The 19,944-nt window shown below is 46.7% G+C and overlaps 1 protein-coding gene across 1 annotated transcript in view; it reads left to right on the top strand.

Moving 5' to 3' along the window:
- The window catches only part of CDADC1 (cytidine and dCMP deaminase domain containing 1), a 237,259-nt gene that overhangs the window by 168,693 nt on the left and 48,622 nt on the right, over positions 1–19,944 (top strand). Inside the window, exon 5 of the mRNA XM_086934977.1 lies at positions 6,976–7,025. Coding sequence (XP_086791103.1) covers positions 6,976–7,025 — 50 coding nt within the window. The remainder of the gene's footprint in view (positions 1–6,975; positions 7,026–19,944) is intronic.

Here is a 19,944-nt window from a genome sequence, read left to right as displayed (position 1 = left end):
GTGTAGCCTGGTTATAGGCTGCATTATCTGTCTTTAATTCTCTCTTAAGTGTCTGTGCAGTTCTGCATTTTTTCGACACTTTAAGAGATTATTTTGATTTCTCCGGGGTCCACGGACATGGGCGGGACTATTCACTAGATTATGACTATAACAGAGATACCCCTACTACAGAACTGGAGTTACAGGACAGAAACTACTCCTTCTAGTGGTCATAAGGGGGGCAAAAGTTGGGGGTACACTGCAAACCGGTCCTGATTTCTCACAATATCCAACTATTGAGATGCAAAAGAATTAATGTATTCCATATGCTTTTGTTTCCACAATACTACAAACGTGGCACAGCACTTCATGCACAATACCTTCAAAGGACTTTGTCACTGAAATGAAAAGTTATATAAATTTCTAGTGAATAAAATAATCTCACAGTTTAATCAGCATCTTTGTGTCCACCGAAACCACTGCCAGTTTAACAGCTCTCTATCCTGCGATATTAAATGCTGCAGTTTGCACTTCAAATCAATTTTTTTGTTAATTACAGAACAAAGAGAGCTTGGCCAAGCTTCCGACCAAGATTGCCACGTAGGCTAGTAGCTCCGACGACATCCCCAGCAATCCTGATCCCTCCTGAGTTTTAAATGAACATCCTCACAAAACTGTGCTGAGTAATTATTGTTGGCTACGCCCTGCAATCGTGGGCTGAAGAGGAAGTGGCTTCGGGCTGCCTACACCCTGTGACGAGCCCACCGAGACTGAGAGCTGGCCTGTGGCCTAGTATGGCAAGGAGACTTGTGGCCCCAACACTACTGAGGCGCACAGAGGAACAGACTTGACAGAGGAGAAGATAAACGGGACCGGCCTGCACTGACACCATATCGGAGAGGAGGAATTGTTTAAGGCGTCCTTAAATTGCTGTGCCCCAGACAGTCCCTGCCGCAGACACGCCAATATGGAGGGAGCGGTGAGGGCCCGCAGGCAGTGCTGACGGATTGTGGGACAGAGGCACACCGACGAGGACGAGGTAGGCGTGGCCCTCCTACCCGGAGGCCTGTGGTGACAGGGGCCACAGGTGAGCTTGGGGAGCCAGCAAGGAACCCCACAGCGAGCCGGCTGCCAGACATCGCAGCCACAACTGAGATTGCAATGCTAGGGGGTGAGAGACTCTCTTGGACACCCCATCCTGACACAGAACCTGTGCATCTGCCGTGCCAGGCTCCCCGGCTGTGTGCCGTGCCTGTGCACGCGCGGGCTGTATCTACTCTCTCCTGCTCATTCACATCTAGGGTAGGCCCAATAGGGGATCAGTGCATCAGTGAACTGGCCAACAGAGCGCAAAGCCACCGGCTAACCCCAGATTGATTGAAGGCGTGGCAGGTGCAAGTTCAGGACCGCAGACTTGCTCCCCCAACAACTTCCCCCCACTACACTGGCCAAAGATAAAGTGAGAACGGCTGATGCAGTAAACATTTACTGGGACAGTCCCCTGTGAAGCAGCTAGGACATTAAAAAAGCAGTGACTTCAACAACCACAGACCTGTACTATGGCTAATCTATTAAAGGCACCCCCTCTACACTCCACCCATTCCTCTTTCCTCCCAGGCCCGCGGGGTCTGGACTATGGTACGCGGAGACCCCAAACAGCATCGCCTCACTTTTGATAAAACCATAGCCTCTGGTACTACACTGAAGTTCACAATGGTGAAGTGAGGGGGGAGCCAGAAACCCCATGTCATGGCAAGCTGGACTAGACGCCCTCATGGTTGAGTTGCGGTCCAGATTTCGCACGATGGAGGGTCACTTTGATGTCCAGGACAGGAGACTGGAAGCAATTGGCAAGCGAATTGACCGTCATGAACATAGGCTAGACGCTGCAGAGGGCAGAATATCGGACCTGGAGGACGGGGTGGCACAAGCTGCCAAGAAAATGGAGCTCCTAGAGATAGTTATGAAGACAATGGCCTTAAAGAATGAAGATCTAGAAGAGAGGGGCAGGAGAAACAATATATGTATCTTAGGCCTTGCAGAGACCACAAACACTGGTCAGCTGGACCAGTTCGTGGAGAGCCTGCTGGTGGACCTATTTGGTAGGGACCCCTTTACTTCTACGTTTGTGTTGGAGAGGGCCTATTGATCTCTAGGTGCGCTGCCCAACCCTTGCTGCCTGCCGAGGTCGGTCATTGTTCGCCTACTGAACTTTAGAGACCGGGACACGGTCCTGCACCTGGCACGTTATAAAGGGCCGCTACACTGGCAAGGCTCCACACTGACTATATTTCGTGACTTCACAGCAATGGCGCAGGAGGCAAGACAAAAGTATACAGGAGTTAAGGCTACACTTTGGAATCTAGGCCTGCGATATGGAATGATTTACCCTGCAAGACTCCAGGTTAATGTGAATGGAAAGCCACTTATCTTCATAAATCCCACCACGGTGCAAGAATTTTGTCGGGGATATACTGTGGAACATCCCCCACAGGACCAGGACCGATCTGGGAGTTTGCTACCAAAGACTGAAGCCTCGAATTAGCATCCTAAAATGAAGGTCTGCCCACGAGAACACGCATTCTAGATAGCACCCGGTACGCCAAAGCACCGACCACGTGGTAACACTATATAATGTATACATGGACGCAAGAAGCGGTGACTTAAGTCCCCTTTCTATAAACTACCACCCTGCACAGTCTGGGGATCCAGGCGAGGTGTTGCCGGCCCTCCCAGGCAATCATGCACGAAGCTCAATTAACCAAATTTGTTGGGATAACACTTTAAAATGTTTCTACTGTTAACCTTTTGGGGGAGGTGTCCTCGGAAAAAGAAATCTGGGGATGGGAGGAGGGAATACATGGACTCGGCTTGATTATTGGTTACTAACCCCTGTTCTCCTCCCATGGGTAACCTCTATTCTACACCTTCCACGCACGTTATCGGACCACTCCCCTGTAATATTTAAACTAAGAGTCTCGAGGGCGGAGGGGTTTGAGAGACCATGGAGATCCCCAAATACGGCTCTACACAACGAGGTGTTTCATTCGGAACTATGTGCCGCTATAGTGGAATATTTTGAAATGAACAAGGGATCGGTAGACTCATGGTCAACAGTGTGGGAAGCCTTCAAGGCATATTCTAGAGGGGTATGCATAGCCAAACAAGCAGGCATACTGCTATCCCTTTGCAACACTCTTGCCCAGAAAAATAATTGGCGGCACTAGAATGCAAGCAGCACGATTGTCATGCCCCAAACTATCTCCAAAAGCATGCACATTTGCTTGATGAATTCCGAGAGACTGCTGAGAGGGAAACTCACAACCTAAGGAAATATGCCGCAGCTAGACTATATGGGGAAGGGGAAAGACCTCGGAGAACGCTGGCCAACCTATTGCGGCCCCCTCTGGGGAAATCATACAGCCCTACTATCAAACGGCAAGATAGTATACTCGCCACGGACACCACCAGTATTCAGACTGCCATACTTGTGTACTATACTGATTTGTACACCACTGAAGTATCCCTGGATGCTCAATACCGCATGCAGTACCTGGAAGAGATTGCAATGGTGTGGCTTTCCAAGGCTCGGCAACAATTTTTAGCCGAACCCTTCACAGTAGAAGAGAATTGACAGGCCATTTACTCCAGGGATTGCTCCAAAGCACCTGGACTAGATGGTTATACTGGCACCTTCTACAAAACATCCTGGCGCCCCACCTACTGGAGGGGTATAGGGAAGCAATGGAAGTTGGTCAACTTCCACCTACTCTTTGTGAGGCAGTGATATTCTTACTCCTTAAGCCCGGAAAAGACCCAGCACTATGTGGATCGTTCCCGGCCCTTATCGCTGCTGAATTTCGCTAATGAAATGTTTGCGAAAATGATTTCCACTCGCCTACCGCTTCTTATGGAGTAAATAATCTTCCCTTCTTAGTATGGGTTTATCCCGCACAGATCTACAGCCATGACCCTCTTTGCAGTTATACACGGAATCGAGCCCTCTTTGCCTGTGGTGGCAGCGTTGTTAGATGCCGAAAAGGCATTTGATTCGCTGGAGTGGGACTTCCTCCATGCCCAATTACAAAAACTGCGGTAGCCCCTCGGATTCGCCTCCCTTTTCCGATTATTAGACACACAACCCAAGGCACGAATCCGGCTAAATGGCATGATCACATAAACATTCCCTTTATCACAATGAACCAGGCAAGGGTACATATTGTCGCCGTTGTTATTCATGTAAGAACTAGACCCACTAATGCGACAACTACAAACAAAACACATACATAGAGGATTGCAGTTCCAACCCGGGCGGCTGTTAGTTGTGGCATTTGCTGACGACATTATACTTTACATAAGACACCCAAATTATAATCTGGCACCAATCCTTCGGGAGAGAACGTGTTACGGGGCCTTATCAAGCCTGCATATTAACTGGGGGAAATCTGAACTATTCCTCCTGACAGCTGCAACGAAACTTGTAGAAAGTGAATTACCCCTAGTGTGGAGTGACACCTCCACGAAATACTTGGGAATACACATATACATGGAAAAAGAGCAAATACTGAGACTTAACTACGGCCAGACAATGGATAAGCTGATGGAACAGGTGGAGCGCTGGATCAGACTACCTACCTCGATGGCGGGTCGAATCGCGGTCATCAAAATGGTGGTTTTACCCCAGTTTCTATACCTCTTTCAGTACATCCTTATACCTTTAACAAACACATTCTTCCGCTCCACTCTCACTAGATTAGCCTGGGGGTGTGCAAACAACCACGTATAGGGTGGGCCTGGCTAACTCTTCCATACGAGTGAGGAGGATTCAGAGTCCCTAATTTGCTTATATACTATCTGGTGGCTCAATGTAGCTTAGCGAGACACTAGTACCATCCAGGCATATGCCAAGCCTGAGGGGGATCTGGCTTCCCCTGTGGCGCTGGCTGCTATACTACCAGCAGGCCTGCTAGGCTGCTATACTACCAGCAGGCCTGCCTTGGTGACCCACAAGACATACAAACTGTATCTACTACTAGCTGGGCATGTACAAGACTGTTGCATCAACTGGGCAGACACTTGCTATACTCAAAGGTGAACCCTCAGCGGCCAACCCCTGGATACCCATCACCCAGGAAGCGTTAGTCCAATGCACTCTAGCAAGATATTGATTAAAAACATTTGGGGGATCTCTTCCCTGATGGGCATATCTTTTCGCGTATTAAAGAGACACACTTCCAAAATGACCCCCTAATAGACCACTTGGTCCTGCGATGGCTGCAAGGTGTGATCAAAGCTCAGATGCTCCCTTATCTATTAGAGCCAGAGGCGTTCCCACCACTGACAATGCTTATCACCGACACGAGTAACCCCGTACGCACTGCATGGGAACTGGACCTAGGGTATACCTTAACAGATCAGACGTGGTTCAGCTGCTTCTCACAAACGAAACTGATATCCCCAAATCACAACACAATCTAGTTCATTTTAAATTATTTTGGCGGGCGATTGTCACACCAGCCAAATCTCCCAGGACACCGTGTCAAAGACCAGATAATCAAGACAGATTTTGCCCAATGACCTGGACATGCTACAAAGTGGCTTCATACTGGCGAGACATACCACTCTGTATAGACCTGAATCGCCTTGAAACTACCCCCTCCCCCCCCCACCGACAGCAGCATATATGTAACACCTGTTGTGATATCTGAACTGCATAGTTGTGCTAATGTATAATGCAAACTCTGTAGGCCATACTTGGCCTAGGACAAGAAGCCCCAACTGCTTGTATTTTTGAATGTTCTTTACCCGTTTATTACGCTAAAAAACGAAACCTAAAGCTGGGGAAAAAAAACCCTTACAGAACAAATGTATTTTTTCATGTCTGGGGTAGTCTGGTGGTGCCAGACTACCTTTCATTTACAGAGAGAGACAATGAACCTGTACAATATGCTTTTTAAATGTACAACTAAGTATAATTCAATGTAAATCTGCTTTAAAATACTGCCGTCCTCCCAGTGGCGGCCGGCATTAATCAGGGGTCAGGTGGTGAGGGAGGAGGAATGGGGAAGGAGAAGGGAGGAGGGAGGAGTAGGAGTGAGGAGGGAGGAGGAAGATTAAGAGGAGGATTACCTGTCCGCTGTCCGGGTCCAGCGTTTTCTCGGCTCCTGCCTCCGGCAGGTATAGGAAACAGGCAGCCTCCCTTCTCTAAGCCAATCACTACACTGCAATGGCAACGTTGTGATTGGTGCGGACGCCGCCCAGCCAGGGGTTTACAGGGAGGCCAGTTTCGCCTTGTAGGCTGCATTGCAGCCTGCATAGAGAAAGGGCACAGTGCTCATGACTGGTTTGGGTGGCCCCAGAGGGCCGACCAAACCAGTCATGCGGGCTCAGGAGTTGGAGCACCACTCCTCCCGTGCTCACAGAGCAGCACCGCCCGCAACCAAACCCTTCTGTTCTGCTTTCTCGCAGTGCGAGACGCAGAAACATAAAATGGTAGTCTGCTTCTCGCACTGCGAGAAAGCAATGGGGTGACGCTCCTCCGCCCTAGTGGAGGAGCCGCCCCTGTGCCCTCCTACCTCTGCTGCTTTTCCATTGCATGGGGTTTGCATCGTGATTTATGTAACTGGAGATTTCGGAATATCCATGCTCTACTAATGTTTGCAGATAAAGTCAGTTTCGTCCTAATACCATACCATTTAGAATTTAGGAGATGATTAATTTTGGTGATAATTGTGTTCAAAATCAGAGCTGGGGGGCACGTTTTAATATTTCCTTTATTTCTTTATATGGTCTGTGTCACTTCCTTTCAAATGCGGTGAGTACTTTACAAAAGATGTAGATGGTTTTCCAACTTGAATACCTGTACTTTGACAAAAAACATTCACTAGTCCATTCTGAACACACTGTTGTGGCTGTGCTATATTTTCATTATTAAAATTATTAACAAAGGTTAATCATCTATACCCTAAAGACAATTGTATTTTTGTATGTTTTTAGAAGATCACAAAACTGGAGTTGGGGCAGTTATCTGGGCCGAAAGAAAATCCGTAAGTATCTGCATGTGTTTGCACATTGATCTTTCTTTGGGTTTAAACATAATTTTAGACGTAGATCAGCTGATCAAAATAAATGCAGGAAATATCTGTACTCTGTTTAGTGTTTTCTGTTCTGAAAGTGATATTTTTGCATGTTTTTAAAGTTCCTTTGAGCAATTTTTATTTCCTACTTGTCCCTATTGCCGACTATTGTCGTAGCTTGGATTTAAAAACTGGGCACTAAGGGATGCATTGCCAAACTCTAACATTTGCATCCCTCCTTTGGTCTCCTGCACGTCTGACCATTATGTTTATCCATTGTGGGACCTTAGTAAGAACTAAACCTATACAGCTCTGGTGAATGCTTTGCATACAATAATTGAAAATAGAGTAGTATAGTAGTAGTCAGTGGTAGATATTCATACTACCACATTATCCTCGCCCAACCCCCGAAGGTTAGGAACAACATATAAACAAACCCGCTTGTCTGCTCCACTAAGAGAAAAATAGACTCAATTACTCCAAGAATTCTTTTGTTACCAGTAGAATATCGGCCAGCGTTATTCTACCCTCGATCAAGTGAAATTTCTCAGGTATTCTTCAGCTGCGCTTTCTAAAGGTACCCAAATAAATCTCCACTATACTAACTTCAAAGTTCCCTATGCAAAATTAACAACCCAACTGTTGCTTACTACAGCATCAGCAGACAATGCAATACTACTTGTGTATGCCAAACTAAACCTGCCCATTAGGCTAATTTCACCCCGGGATCTTAGGCCACTTTGGACCCGTCTCTCTTAAGGTCAACGACGAACCACAACATAAAACAAATACAAAATATTAATAACCAAAATTATTAATTCTGTCCTAACTAATTGCCAATTTAAACAAAATAACCATCACCTCTGCTACCAAAGCTGATCCAGCGGAAGTGTTATGTTGCCAATTTTACCACCTGGACCCAATTTTAATACCTTACAAATGCTTCACGCTGCATGAGTTTTGTCAGGCACTGTCAGGGACTATGTGGGGAACACAGTCAGGGACTTGGGCAAGGACTGGGAACTGGATAGAAAACGTACACAGAAAAAATAGTACAGCACTGCCCAGGATCATACAGGGAGTCAGAGGAGAAAAAGGGATCCAAAGAGGAAGCCTGTAGAAGTGAACAAGATGGGTAAGACTCAGAAAAGAAGGGCACTCATGAGGCAATTTAGCATTCAGACTACCTACACCCACGACGGACGTGCAAGACATATAAATGGATATATATAATACAACATTACCAATAAAGGGGAGTGTGGGGTAAAGCACTCAGGAGCTCCACATGGTAAGACTGAAGCTCAATAAGTTTCTCATGCACAATTGCTGTTACAGATACTGACTGCAAATACCCACATGTAGGATATGCATGCAAAGGCAGGGTCTGTGGAGCTTATACCTATGGTGATGTTATAAATGTAACTCAAAGACAATACTCACAGTGAACAAGAAACACCACCTAGGTAGTCAGCTGTGCCCACAGATCCTGGCGATGAAACAGGAACACGCAAGGCAGTAACAGCAAGAGGGTAGAACTAAACACAAGCACAATAGACAAGGAGCTAGCAAGGAGGAGTGCTTAACAGGAAAGGAAGGAAATGACAGGGTATACTTGGCAGAAAGAAGGTAACACACATACAAGTCAACAGAAGCAAGACATCAGATAGAAAGACAGCAAACTAGGAACTGGAACCAAGGAATTGGGAAGAAAGGCAGGGACTGGAAAGGGATATACAAAAGGGGAGGCTTCAAGGGTATACTAGAATAGTGCAGGTTAAGGAATCAAGAAAACAAAGTAGCATAGAAGGCAATGCTGGGGCAGGAACAAGAATTGAGCTAAAGCTCAGGAGTCTAGGTAGAACTGCAGGCAGCGCTGGTTAAGAAACCGGGAATTACTGTAGCTAAGGAGTCAAGAGAGCACTGCAAGCAATGCAAATCAGGAACAAGAAATGGCTGAAGCCCAGGAACAGGAACAAAGAATAACTAAAGCTCAGGAACTGAGGAAACAAGAGCACTGCAGTCAGTGCTAATTCAGGTACAAGGAATAGCTATAGCTCAGGAACTCAGGAAACAAGGTAGCACTGCTATGCTAATTCAGGAGAAGGGAAACTGCTGGAGTTCAGGAACAAGGAATACTAAGGCTAGAATTCTAGAATTGTTAGGCCTATGAAGAAATGTCGACGTTTCGACCCTTCGGCGCCAGTGTTTAAGGTCGCGGCGGGTCTTTCTCAAGACAAATGTACAAGGCACGACAGTCCTAAGTGAGTGTGATTCGCCTGGACCGGAATGGCACAGAGTCCTTTAATCCGGAGCTGTGTAAGAATCGCGCTATAGTCATTCGGCACGGTTGTTCGTATGGCGGCTGCAAACAGTCAGCTGACTCACACTCACTTGGATCTTAGGACTGTCGTGGTTTGTACATTTGTCTTGAGAAAGACCCGCCGCGACCTTAAACACTGGTGCCGAAGGGTCGAAACGTCGACATTTCTTCATAGGCCTAACAATTCTAGAATTCTAGCGAACTGAAAGAAATAAATAGGATTCTGGAAAATCGCATTAGTGGATGGCCTTCAGGAAATAAAAACTTGTATATATTTGTATATATTGATTGTATTGGAATACATCATTATTGTACATACTGCTTTTTATCACGTGATCACTATTCACTATTGTCACTTGTTTGCACTTCAATTATTCTATTGACGGTCACTGTATCAATTTGAATGAATTTAATTCAGATAATTATATAAAAAATACAACAAGTCAAGTACAGGTCCTCTTTTCATTTATTGTAAGAACCTGATTTGATTTTGCTCCCATCAGAGGGTGGTTTCTTCCTTTTCTTTTTGAAAATTGGATTGAATAGCATTCGCAAATCCTTTGTGTTGTTACCCGACAGAACCATTCTTTATTTAACCATTAATTACCCAGGTTCTGAGGGACACAGGGTCACCACCGTTTTTCTTAATAAGCATTTACGATGGAGGCACAAGCCAATGCCAAATATGGGCGGAGAGTGGACAGGGCTTTCAGTGCATACCCTAATACAGCATGCCTCGCAGAGCGAGCAGTGCATGTATGCTACCGCTAGGCTTGACCTAAAATTAAGTAAACTGATTGAAGCCAGGATAATTGAAGAAGTAGAAGCCTCGCAGTATTGGCGCAAATGGAGATAGCATGAAACCTTGGAAGAGAAATCCGATTACGCATAGACCAAAGAGAATGAAATAAGAATGTAATAGTTGATAAATACTCACTTACAAACTTTACGGAGTGATTAACAACATTGAAAGGGGACAAATGTTCAGCAGAATAGTCATAGCATCAGTAAACCGTGAAGTTAAGCGGCATTATTTGTTTAAGAATCTTACTGCATTTGTTGCACCATTTGGAACATTTTGATTTCTACGCATTCCCTTTGGGGTACTTTCAGCAGTCTTTGTGTTTCAAAGAACCAGTTTAAAGAGTACGAAGGGATGTGAGCAATGGGAAAGTGTACATTGGTATTAAGTATTGGACAGAATAAGAGAAAGTCGTTTAACACTTAAAATAGGAACATTATAATTAAGGAAAGAAGAGATTGACTACTTAGGCAACAAGCTAACTAAAAATTGTGTCAAGCCTAAAGATACATTTGTTAAAACCATCAACATATATCTGGCCCTTTTATAAAGATTAGTAGCTTTCATTCATGGGGATGAAGGAGCCTTACAGTAAATTTGTACTAAAGTTTCCCAGTTGTATCATGCACAAGATTAGACTATTAAAAAAATACACAGAATGTGAGTGGAACTCTCATGGCAGTCAAGAATGTGAAGCCTTGACAGTTTTAATCCAAAAAACAAATGCATTTTAGTAACCTATGCTTGTATCTAAGGTTTAGGGAGATTCTACAACAAGAGGGAGTTGGTTTTGACAAAATAATAATAGTCAGTTTGAGAGAACTCAAAAATGCTTAATTTAAACATTTAGTAGTTTAAACAGCTGCCTTATCTGTGTCGATAGTAGTAGAAAGATTGAAGAGTTTTGTGTGGGAAAACAATTTTATAATGTGCACTGATATGAACCATTGAAGGAAGTTTTCTAGGAACAAGGAATAGCAGCCCTGTCAATCAGAATAAGAAACTGAGTAATAGCACTGCAAAAGTACATGTACGTACTGGACTACATACCAGAAGTGGGTAACTGCAGAGTCAATGTCTTATCGAGATAGATGAAATAAGATGGAAGTCAGAATGATGAGGGTGAAGAGAGTGAGGTCGAAGATTTAGAAGAATGTGTAGTAAAAGATGGTATTATGACTGAAGAAGAATGTAGAGAAGAGGTGTAGAAGGATGAGGTTGTCGTTGTCTGAAAGTTTTTAGGGAAGCTGAAAGAGGAATTGATATGCAAAGAAGATGAGGAAGAGGAGAGAAAAAAAATCTGGAGTGTCAGAGATGAAACGTTGGAAGACAAATGTAATGTTTGCAAGGAGCGACGTTAATTTCTCCAGCAGTACTGAGAAGCAGAGTGATGCAATTAGCTCATGAGGGGCACAGTGGCGTTAGCAAAACAAGGGGGTTTGGGAAAAGATTACTGGTGGCCAGGAATGAATGTAGAAGTAGGCAGGATGGTAAAACAATGCATAGAGTGTAGTATAAGTGATAAAGTGTGCAAACCAACACGAGAAAAAACGGTGGAACATTACTTCTTTATATTAATACACATATTTTCTAGGTAGTTGGAGGTACATATAATACGTAGCACAAATTCTAAGCAAGTAATTACATTCTTGGAGTATCAAGCAGGAAGGGGTGTCGTAAAGCAATTAGGTAGAATGAACATCAAAGGAGAAGGTTGAATCTTTCCCACAAGAAATGAAATAGGCACAAAAGGGAGATTTATCTCACTCGGAAGCAAATAGTACGGTTGAGAATGGTAATTGAAAAAATATCCAGCTTGCTGAATGCAACTGACTAGATTGGAATTAAGATGTGAAAATGCAGGTTACGATATACACACTGGCACCAAATTCAAGTTCTAGAAGAACTCCATTTGAACGGCTCAGATGGGGAAAGCCTAATACCATGATAGCTCCAGCATGTGTCAGTAAAAGTAAGAGACTAGAGGAGATCTGTAAGAAAGGGAGATTGAGAACTAGGGAGAAGGAAAAAATTTTGAAAAGCCTCAATTTAATGTAAGGAAAGCAACTGTGAAAGAGGAGATTTAGGTGTATTATACAGTAAGGGTGAAGGCACAGATAGGGCATGAAAAATGGTCCAAGTACACTAGGCACCACACGAGTGCCTTTCAGCTCAACTTCAGGACGTTCAGGTACGGCGACGAGGAGTCTCCAGTCTCCAGTCTTAATCAATATTAGTCATTATTAGCATAGTTTCATTCCATCCGTTCTAATAACCAAAAAGTTCCTGTTTTCATAAATCGTTCAATTTATTAGTGTTTAATTTCCCCAGTGTGACCAACTTCCGGGTGTGTACCACTTCATTCCTTAATTGCCATCATTAATAAATGGCTTTACAATCCTGTGCTCGACCGATCCCCAATGCGTTTCAGGCTTGGGAAGCCTATTTGTTGGGGGAGTATAGAGGACAATCCAAGACTGAGAAACGTATTTCACCCCTCGATACTCCATTCCAATATGGCTAAAACTTATTGAAATGTCACCCACATGAGGCAAGTCCTGTTACTATCTCTAAACAGGGATCTCATAAGTAGCAAGGTCTCCTAGCAGGGAGTGTGTCACTATGTGTAAATGAAACACTAATAGAATGAACGATTCATGAAAACTGGAACTTTTTGGTTATGAAGGTGGACGGAATGAAACTACAATAATGATTAACATTGATTAAGAGTAGAGTCTTCTCGCAGCACCTGAAGTTGTGCCGAAGGGGACGCATGTCCTTTTCTATACATGCTTATGGTGTTTGACTATGCATCACCCATGAGCGAAGGGTGATACCCATGAGCACCCTAACCAGTGGAATTTTGATTAACGTTAAAATGGAATACATTGATTAGTGTGCAGGTTTTCCTCTAATTTCTAGTACACTAGGTCCACAAATCTGCTAGCGGCCACTGGAGGGAGCACTCGAGTCACGACGGGAAACGCCAGAGCGTCTGCACCATCGAGAGCGAGACGGACGCCGTGGCCGCCGCTGCCATTCCTGCCTGCCATACCCCACGCGCCCTATCCGCACCCCACCCGGGCGCCCATCAAGAGCTTGGAGCCACGGAACTCGGCATCGCAGGTTTGCGGTTTTGCGGACTTGCCGCTGCGTGAGGGGTCGTCAGTCTGAACCCGCCCCAACCTGCCTGTCTGCCGGTCCGCCCGCTCGCGATTGGACCAGCGTTGCCGGCCCTGGGAGCAGGGCCCGGCGGGCGGGGATGAGAGCAGGCGCGCAGGTCTAGGCATGCAGGTCTAGACATTAGCTCTGCCATTTCCGAAGCTACCGCCCCCTGCATACGGAAAAAAGGAGTAAAAAGCAAAGCTAAGCGAAAAGCAAGGAGCCAGGTGCTGCATGGCGGTGTGAGCGCTGCTACAAGTCCCCACAGGGGAGCAAGGAGAAGGTGCGGGTGCAGGAACCGGAGGGCAAGAGATAAGTGGCTTGGGCACCAGCGCGCCTACACCAAGGCCACAAGGCAAAAAGTAAAAGCAGTAAGCCAGCAGGGCAACAAGCCTCAGCTGCAGACCGGGGGGGGGGGAGCACACGCTGTACAAGCAAAGAAAAACCTCCAACACTTGGCTAGCCCTAACGAGTTGGAGTCGGGGATAGCGAACCAGTGGGCTGCGAAGCAGCGGTAGGGGGTACTTCACCCGCCCCCTCCCTTATTGGAGACCACGCCGTCCCCGGCCGTCCACCCCCCCCCCCCGCTCTACGCTCTACACTACACCATCGCAGTGACTCCAGCGAAACTTCGCACTATCGCAGCGACCACTTTGCAACAGGAAAAAAGCAACAGCGAAAACAGGGAAAAACAATGAGGACCAGAAATTTGTCCTTACTGCAGGCACAGGAAAAACCTCGTCCCCACAGAACAGCCAGGAAACGGAAGGCAAAACTTTTCTACCCCCCCCTGGGTGCGGGTGGCCTCTACCCCGGGCCTGGGCTATCGGAGGGGGGAGCTCCGGGATCACCTGGTGCTACCGGTGCAATGCCAATGTCCCCAGGATTACCAACTGCGTTCCCAGCACTGACATCGTCGCATGCAGGGCAAGATGGGAGGTGTTCTAATCCAGTTTACTTAATTCCCCGTCCCGGGGCAAACGTCTCCCTAGGAAACAGAGACATAAGAAGCTTCTTATACCCCCTGGCAACAAGTTAAGCTGTACCAACTAGACCTTCAAGCTGCACACTGCCCAACAAAGCCACAGAGGTCGGCCTATCCCCCAGTCCCACTGTCACACGGGCTCCAGGAATACCCCTATCACCAATAAGAACCACGCTACAGGGTGGAATATCCCTCAAGCCAGAGGTTCCGGACAGGGTCGCATCCAGACCCGACTCCACCAGACCAACAACTCCTATTCACCACTCACCGGAAGATCCTCATTCGAACTCGATCCTAAATGGGGCCCTCACGGCTGATATATTGATCAGCACATGCAGCAAAATCCCGGCAACAGGGGAGCACATGCTTGACGCAACTAGTCACACACATGAAATCTATGAAGGAGGAGGAACCACAGAAATACTGGCCCGGCACCCCCCACCTTTGAATTTGACGCACAAGAGCCCCCGGGAACAAGATAAAACGGCCCTGCTACCATCGTCAATGAGTAGAAGCTCGGATAGGGGGTAGAGCCCCCCCAGTGATTACAGATCATTTAACACTCATTTCTATGACAGGTGCGGCAATAATGCATGCCGACAAGCTCGATGCCCAGATAAACATACTACAAACAGTTGCAAACTTAATTTCTGGAATCGACTGTAAACTGGACCATCTGAATTCCCTGATCCGCAGAGCACAGGACAGCACACACTTCAAGCCTGAGTCATGTAGTTGCAGTCCAATCTTGAACAATTTAGGAAAACTTCCAGACATCATGACCACACTAATTGAGGACCTCAAGAAAGAAGTCGGCAAGACCAAGGATCCGATCTCACAGGCCCCAGCCCCCCACCCTCCAAAAATAGAAGGTTTAAGAAACTCAACAAACTATTCTACACAAACTAATAAAGAAGATAAAACCGCCTGGGAGGCTCCACCATCCATGCTCAGCACGAGCAGGCTAGACGCCATCACAATCAAAACAAAAAAAACACGAGCCCCAGCATACAATCACACCAACCAGCCCAGACCTCCATAGCCTATCCAGGAAAAATAAGAAAGAAAAAAAACTCAACAAGGCGAATAAAAACAAATCTCTCGCTCCCAGATCCATTCGGGAATGGCTACGGCCTGAGAATGAGATGCTCGCCCAAATCGTGAACCAGGAAACGACCAAATTGCGCCTTTGATTGCCACAGACCTCAGGGAAATTGAACACCCGCCACGTATCATCAGCGCCCCCAGCTTGTCACAGATGGAGGTCCACCGGCAGTCATTGGGGCCATTGGGGTTAAACAGGCATGCAAACGACCATCCACCAGACACAGCACAGTTACCACAAACAGGCGGCCAGGTGGCGGACTCAGTCTGCCGAATAAACCACCCCCAACCCCAGGATCGGAAAATAACGTTGTACCCCGACTATGTCTCCCAGGGGACGTGGGACATTCTCAACCGCAGTAATCTTCTAACACTTTTTGCAAACATCCCAGGGTTGGAGGGAACAAAAACTACAGACATTGAAACCATCTCCTTCCTCCCGCCAGATGCGGAGGAGAAAAACAAACCCACGGAGTTAACCTTCGTGAGCCCGCACATGGCCGAGGCTCTGAAAAGCCAGTATAAGTTATTGGAAACCTGGGGCATAAAAATAAAACCTTAGCGCGCACAAAAATACCCCCTCATCTTAAAAACTCACACCGCGCACTTCCAAATGGGAAACACAGACCAGCGAATTGGAGGGAACTCATGCCTGCATGCCTACACCACTGACGCGCCACACGTGGCGCCCATCCTCCAGGGGTCCAAAGGTGCCACAAACACTGGTCCAACCATCAGCACCCCAATTAAAATAACAGCTAATCCGAATCAGGGCACACGCACATGCGCAACTCTGGGATGCGCGAGTAAAGACTGGTCCTGGCTGCCGCTAGTACTAAACTCAAGATCCTAACACAGCCACGATGCCTCGGGCCAACCCCTCTGCAACCATCACTCAACAAAAGCCTCCAGACAGGGACCGCCCCCGGATCGCCTGAAAATCATGACTTGGAATGTCGCAGGGCTCGGGAGGCTGCTTCTTAATAAAACACTGTGACATTCATGGAGGAGGCAGATATCATCTGCATACAAGAATCCTGGCAGCTCCACCCGCTTTCATTAAGAGGATACGCAGAATATGGAAAACCTGCAAAAAAGCTTAACATATTCGGAAGACCGTCGGGGGAGATATGTGTCTACACTTCACTCAACCTGGAATTCGCGGTAATTCCCAATCTCTCGGACAACCTCCAGGCGGGCATCCTGAAAGGCCGCCGCCGGATAAATGGAAACTTTGCGTTTTTGATTAATTAACCTCTACCACAATCCACATGGGCCCATATCCAACTTGGCCACGCTGACAACCCACCTTGAGTCCTTAATGCTCCAATTCCCGGCCTTGGAATGCATCATTCTTGGCGACTTCAATATCCATAACATAGGGATATTAACCACACGACGACATCTGCCTGGGGCCACCATTGCTCTGAATGATCTATTAAAAACGTATAAGCTGGCGACAGCGCACTCGGTCCTCCTAAAGAACAGCCCAGGGTCCTTTGTCGGTCCTACATATAACAACCAAACAACGATCGACTACATCATCCTAAGTGAAAAACTGCAACCTCTTATGTCAAACTTTACAGTTCATCCGCGCAGCGATAGCGACCACGCTGCCTTAACCATCACATTGAATCTCATAGCGGACACTCGCCACAGGCTCGAATACATTGGAGCATCTAACGGCAATGAACTGACAAAGTTGCCCAGAAGAATCAAATGGGTACAGACCTCAATCACAACTTTTAACAATTGGGCAAACCAGTGGCCAGGATGGCCACTGAATGAACAGAAAAAGGGTGCAATAGCCACCTGGAATGCCATCACAGGGACCCTGGCTGCGATCCTTCGTGGAACCCCAAACAGCACATTTAACAGGGACTCCCCACCTACATATGGACACAAGGCGGAAATCAAAATCAGCGCCAAACAACTGAGCAAGAAACGCAAACTTTTCCACAAAAATGGCACAAGCCCAATGAAGAAACAACTTCAAGATGCCAGCAAAAGTCACTCCAAGAAGGTTTGGGAGGCAAAACGAGACTACTGCGAAGCACAATGGCTGAAAATCTTTGATTTGCTAAGCCCAGGAAAATCGCAGGAGTTTTGGCACTACTTAAGCACCCTGGGACGAGGCACAAACCACAGAGAAAACTCCCTCGAGGCTCCCATCTGCGCCGCCCACGTAAAAGCCCTTTACATCGAAAACGGCCCCGTTACCAAGCAAAATGAAACATCTATCGTTGGAGCTGACTTAGACCCAACCACCGAGATGACTGCCCCGCCGGGAAAACTGTTGGTGTCCAAAATTCTAAAAAATATCAGACAAAATGGTGCCCCGGGCCCCAACGGCCTTCCTGGACACTTATTCAAGGCAAACATCGACTTCTGGTCCAAAACCCAGACCCACCTGTACACTGAATGCTAGATCCTGGGGGATGTCCCAGATTCATGGAGAGGTTCGCTCCTACAGCCAATTCACAAAAAGGGCCCCAAATCTGAACCATCAAACTATCGCCTGATCGCCCTTCTGGACATCGAGGGAAAAGCTTACGCCAGTGCCATCTTGAGGGACCTTACAGACTGGACGAACGCTGAAGGTCTCCTCCCATTCTGCCAAACCGGATTTAGACCAGGGTCCGCCACAGTCGATAACATCACTGCACTTTCTTATCTGGTCTACCATGCGCAGATACTCAAAAGCCCTCCCTTATTCGCCTGCTTTATTGACTATTCGGCGGCGTTCGACGGGGTAGATCGTGCAATCCTGTGGAGAAAGCTGGCCCAATGGAACATCAATCCATCTCTGTTGAGGGCGATCCAATCTTTGTACCACAAAACGTGGGTGAGAATCCAACTCTCGAGGGACTATGCATCCGCAACGATCAATACGGACCGAGGTCTAAAACAAGGGTGCGTGCTAGCCCCACTGTTATTTAATTTATACACAGCGGACTTAGAGAGCCTTGACTGGGGCAGCATTGCTCATCCCTAAGATCGGCGGGACAAAAATTCACTTCATGCAATACGCCGACGACCTGGTGCTCTTGGACCACACGAGAATTGGGCTACAAAAGGCGCTGACGGCACTTGCCGTATATAACGATAAAAATAAGCTTGTAGCAAATCCATCCAAGTCCAAAGTCATCATATTTGAAGAGTACCCAAAGAAAAAATCATTAAAATGGAGGCTTGGCCACCTTTTGCTGGAAAGTACTCAGCGGTACACTTACTTGGGCATTTGCTTCCAGGAGTCGAGGCTCTCAAACGCGCACCTAAAAATCATCCAGGGCAAAGGCAAAACTATAACCTACGCTTTTTGCAAGCTGCTCCTTATATAGCCCGTCTACAATGGCCATCCAACGAGTACTCAAAGCCAAATTAATGCCGGCCCTTAACTACGCTCTCCAGGCATTTCCGGGCAAACTGAATAAAGATCTAGAAAAAATTCACTGCAGAGCCTACAAGAGACTATTTCATCTTCCGAGGTGCACCAGAAACACCCTTGTCCGCCCGGAGTTCTCACTCAACCAGCAATATTTGGAAGAGATGGCCGCCCTAAGCAAATACTACTTTCTAACAACGACGGCTAAGGAGAACACACTTAAGGCAGCCTTGAATTTTATCTTCAGAGAACCAGGGAACCCCTGGTCGGCCACTCTCAAGGCGGCGAAAGACCATCTTAATCTCGCCATAGAGTCCTAGAATCCCGAATATGTCAGCTACACCGCCATCAAACACTCCATCAAAAAACACGTGCGCGGTCACGGAAACTGGACCTGGAGTCGCTGGCAAAAAAGACCTTCATGAGTCCTTGTGCTTACCGCACATCCTGCACAATCCTAAACACCACCTTAAGCAGGCCGTGGGCCGCGCAGCCCTTCATAAGATCCTAGCCTACAGACTACATCCGCTGCCTCTCAAAGAACTATACGCCTTCGGCACGGTTGGCTCAGGAGTCCGGGAATGTAGGCTCTGCAGGTACAAGCGTGAGTCACCGGCTCATCTTCTATTCTGCTGCCCAGCCCTGCACATGGCCCGCAGTCTCTATCTCAGGCCAATTCTAAGACAATCAGGATCCTGCACCCAAAGGAGGCGACCATCCATCTTTACACCTTGACAACAGTAAAGCACCTGGCCTCCTTCGGAAAGTTCATTCACCAGACACGATCCTTGCTGATGGCCCTGGAGGGCCTGCCCTTATAGTGACTTTGCAGACCCATGCCTCAATACGAACCTTACTCATCGTAACCCCAGCCCCCAGGGCGGCACAAACTCCCTTGGTTTTAATTTTTGTAACTCTGTAACTTTGTATTCCATTTTTAATGTAATGGTTTTGAGTAACCAAACAATAAAAATAATTCATTCATTCATTCATAGATCCACAAATATAATTAACATGTTCAGAAATATTGTGAGAACCAAATTCAACAGAATTTGCAATATTTGGTGAAGAGTGGGAAAAATAAATATGCAAATAATGGTAGAGTGATACATGCGTCAGGAATAAAAAGAG

This window comes from Lissotriton vulgaris, chromosome 8, assembly GCF_964263255.1.
Source record: "Lissotriton vulgaris chromosome 8, aLisVul1.2, whole genome shotgun sequence".
NCBI classification, from domain to species: domain Eukaryota; kingdom Metazoa; phylum Chordata; class Amphibia; order Caudata; family Salamandridae; genus Lissotriton; species Lissotriton vulgaris.
Note: the sequence above shows the minus strand (reverse complement) of the source record. Positions and strands in the feature narration are given on the sequence as shown.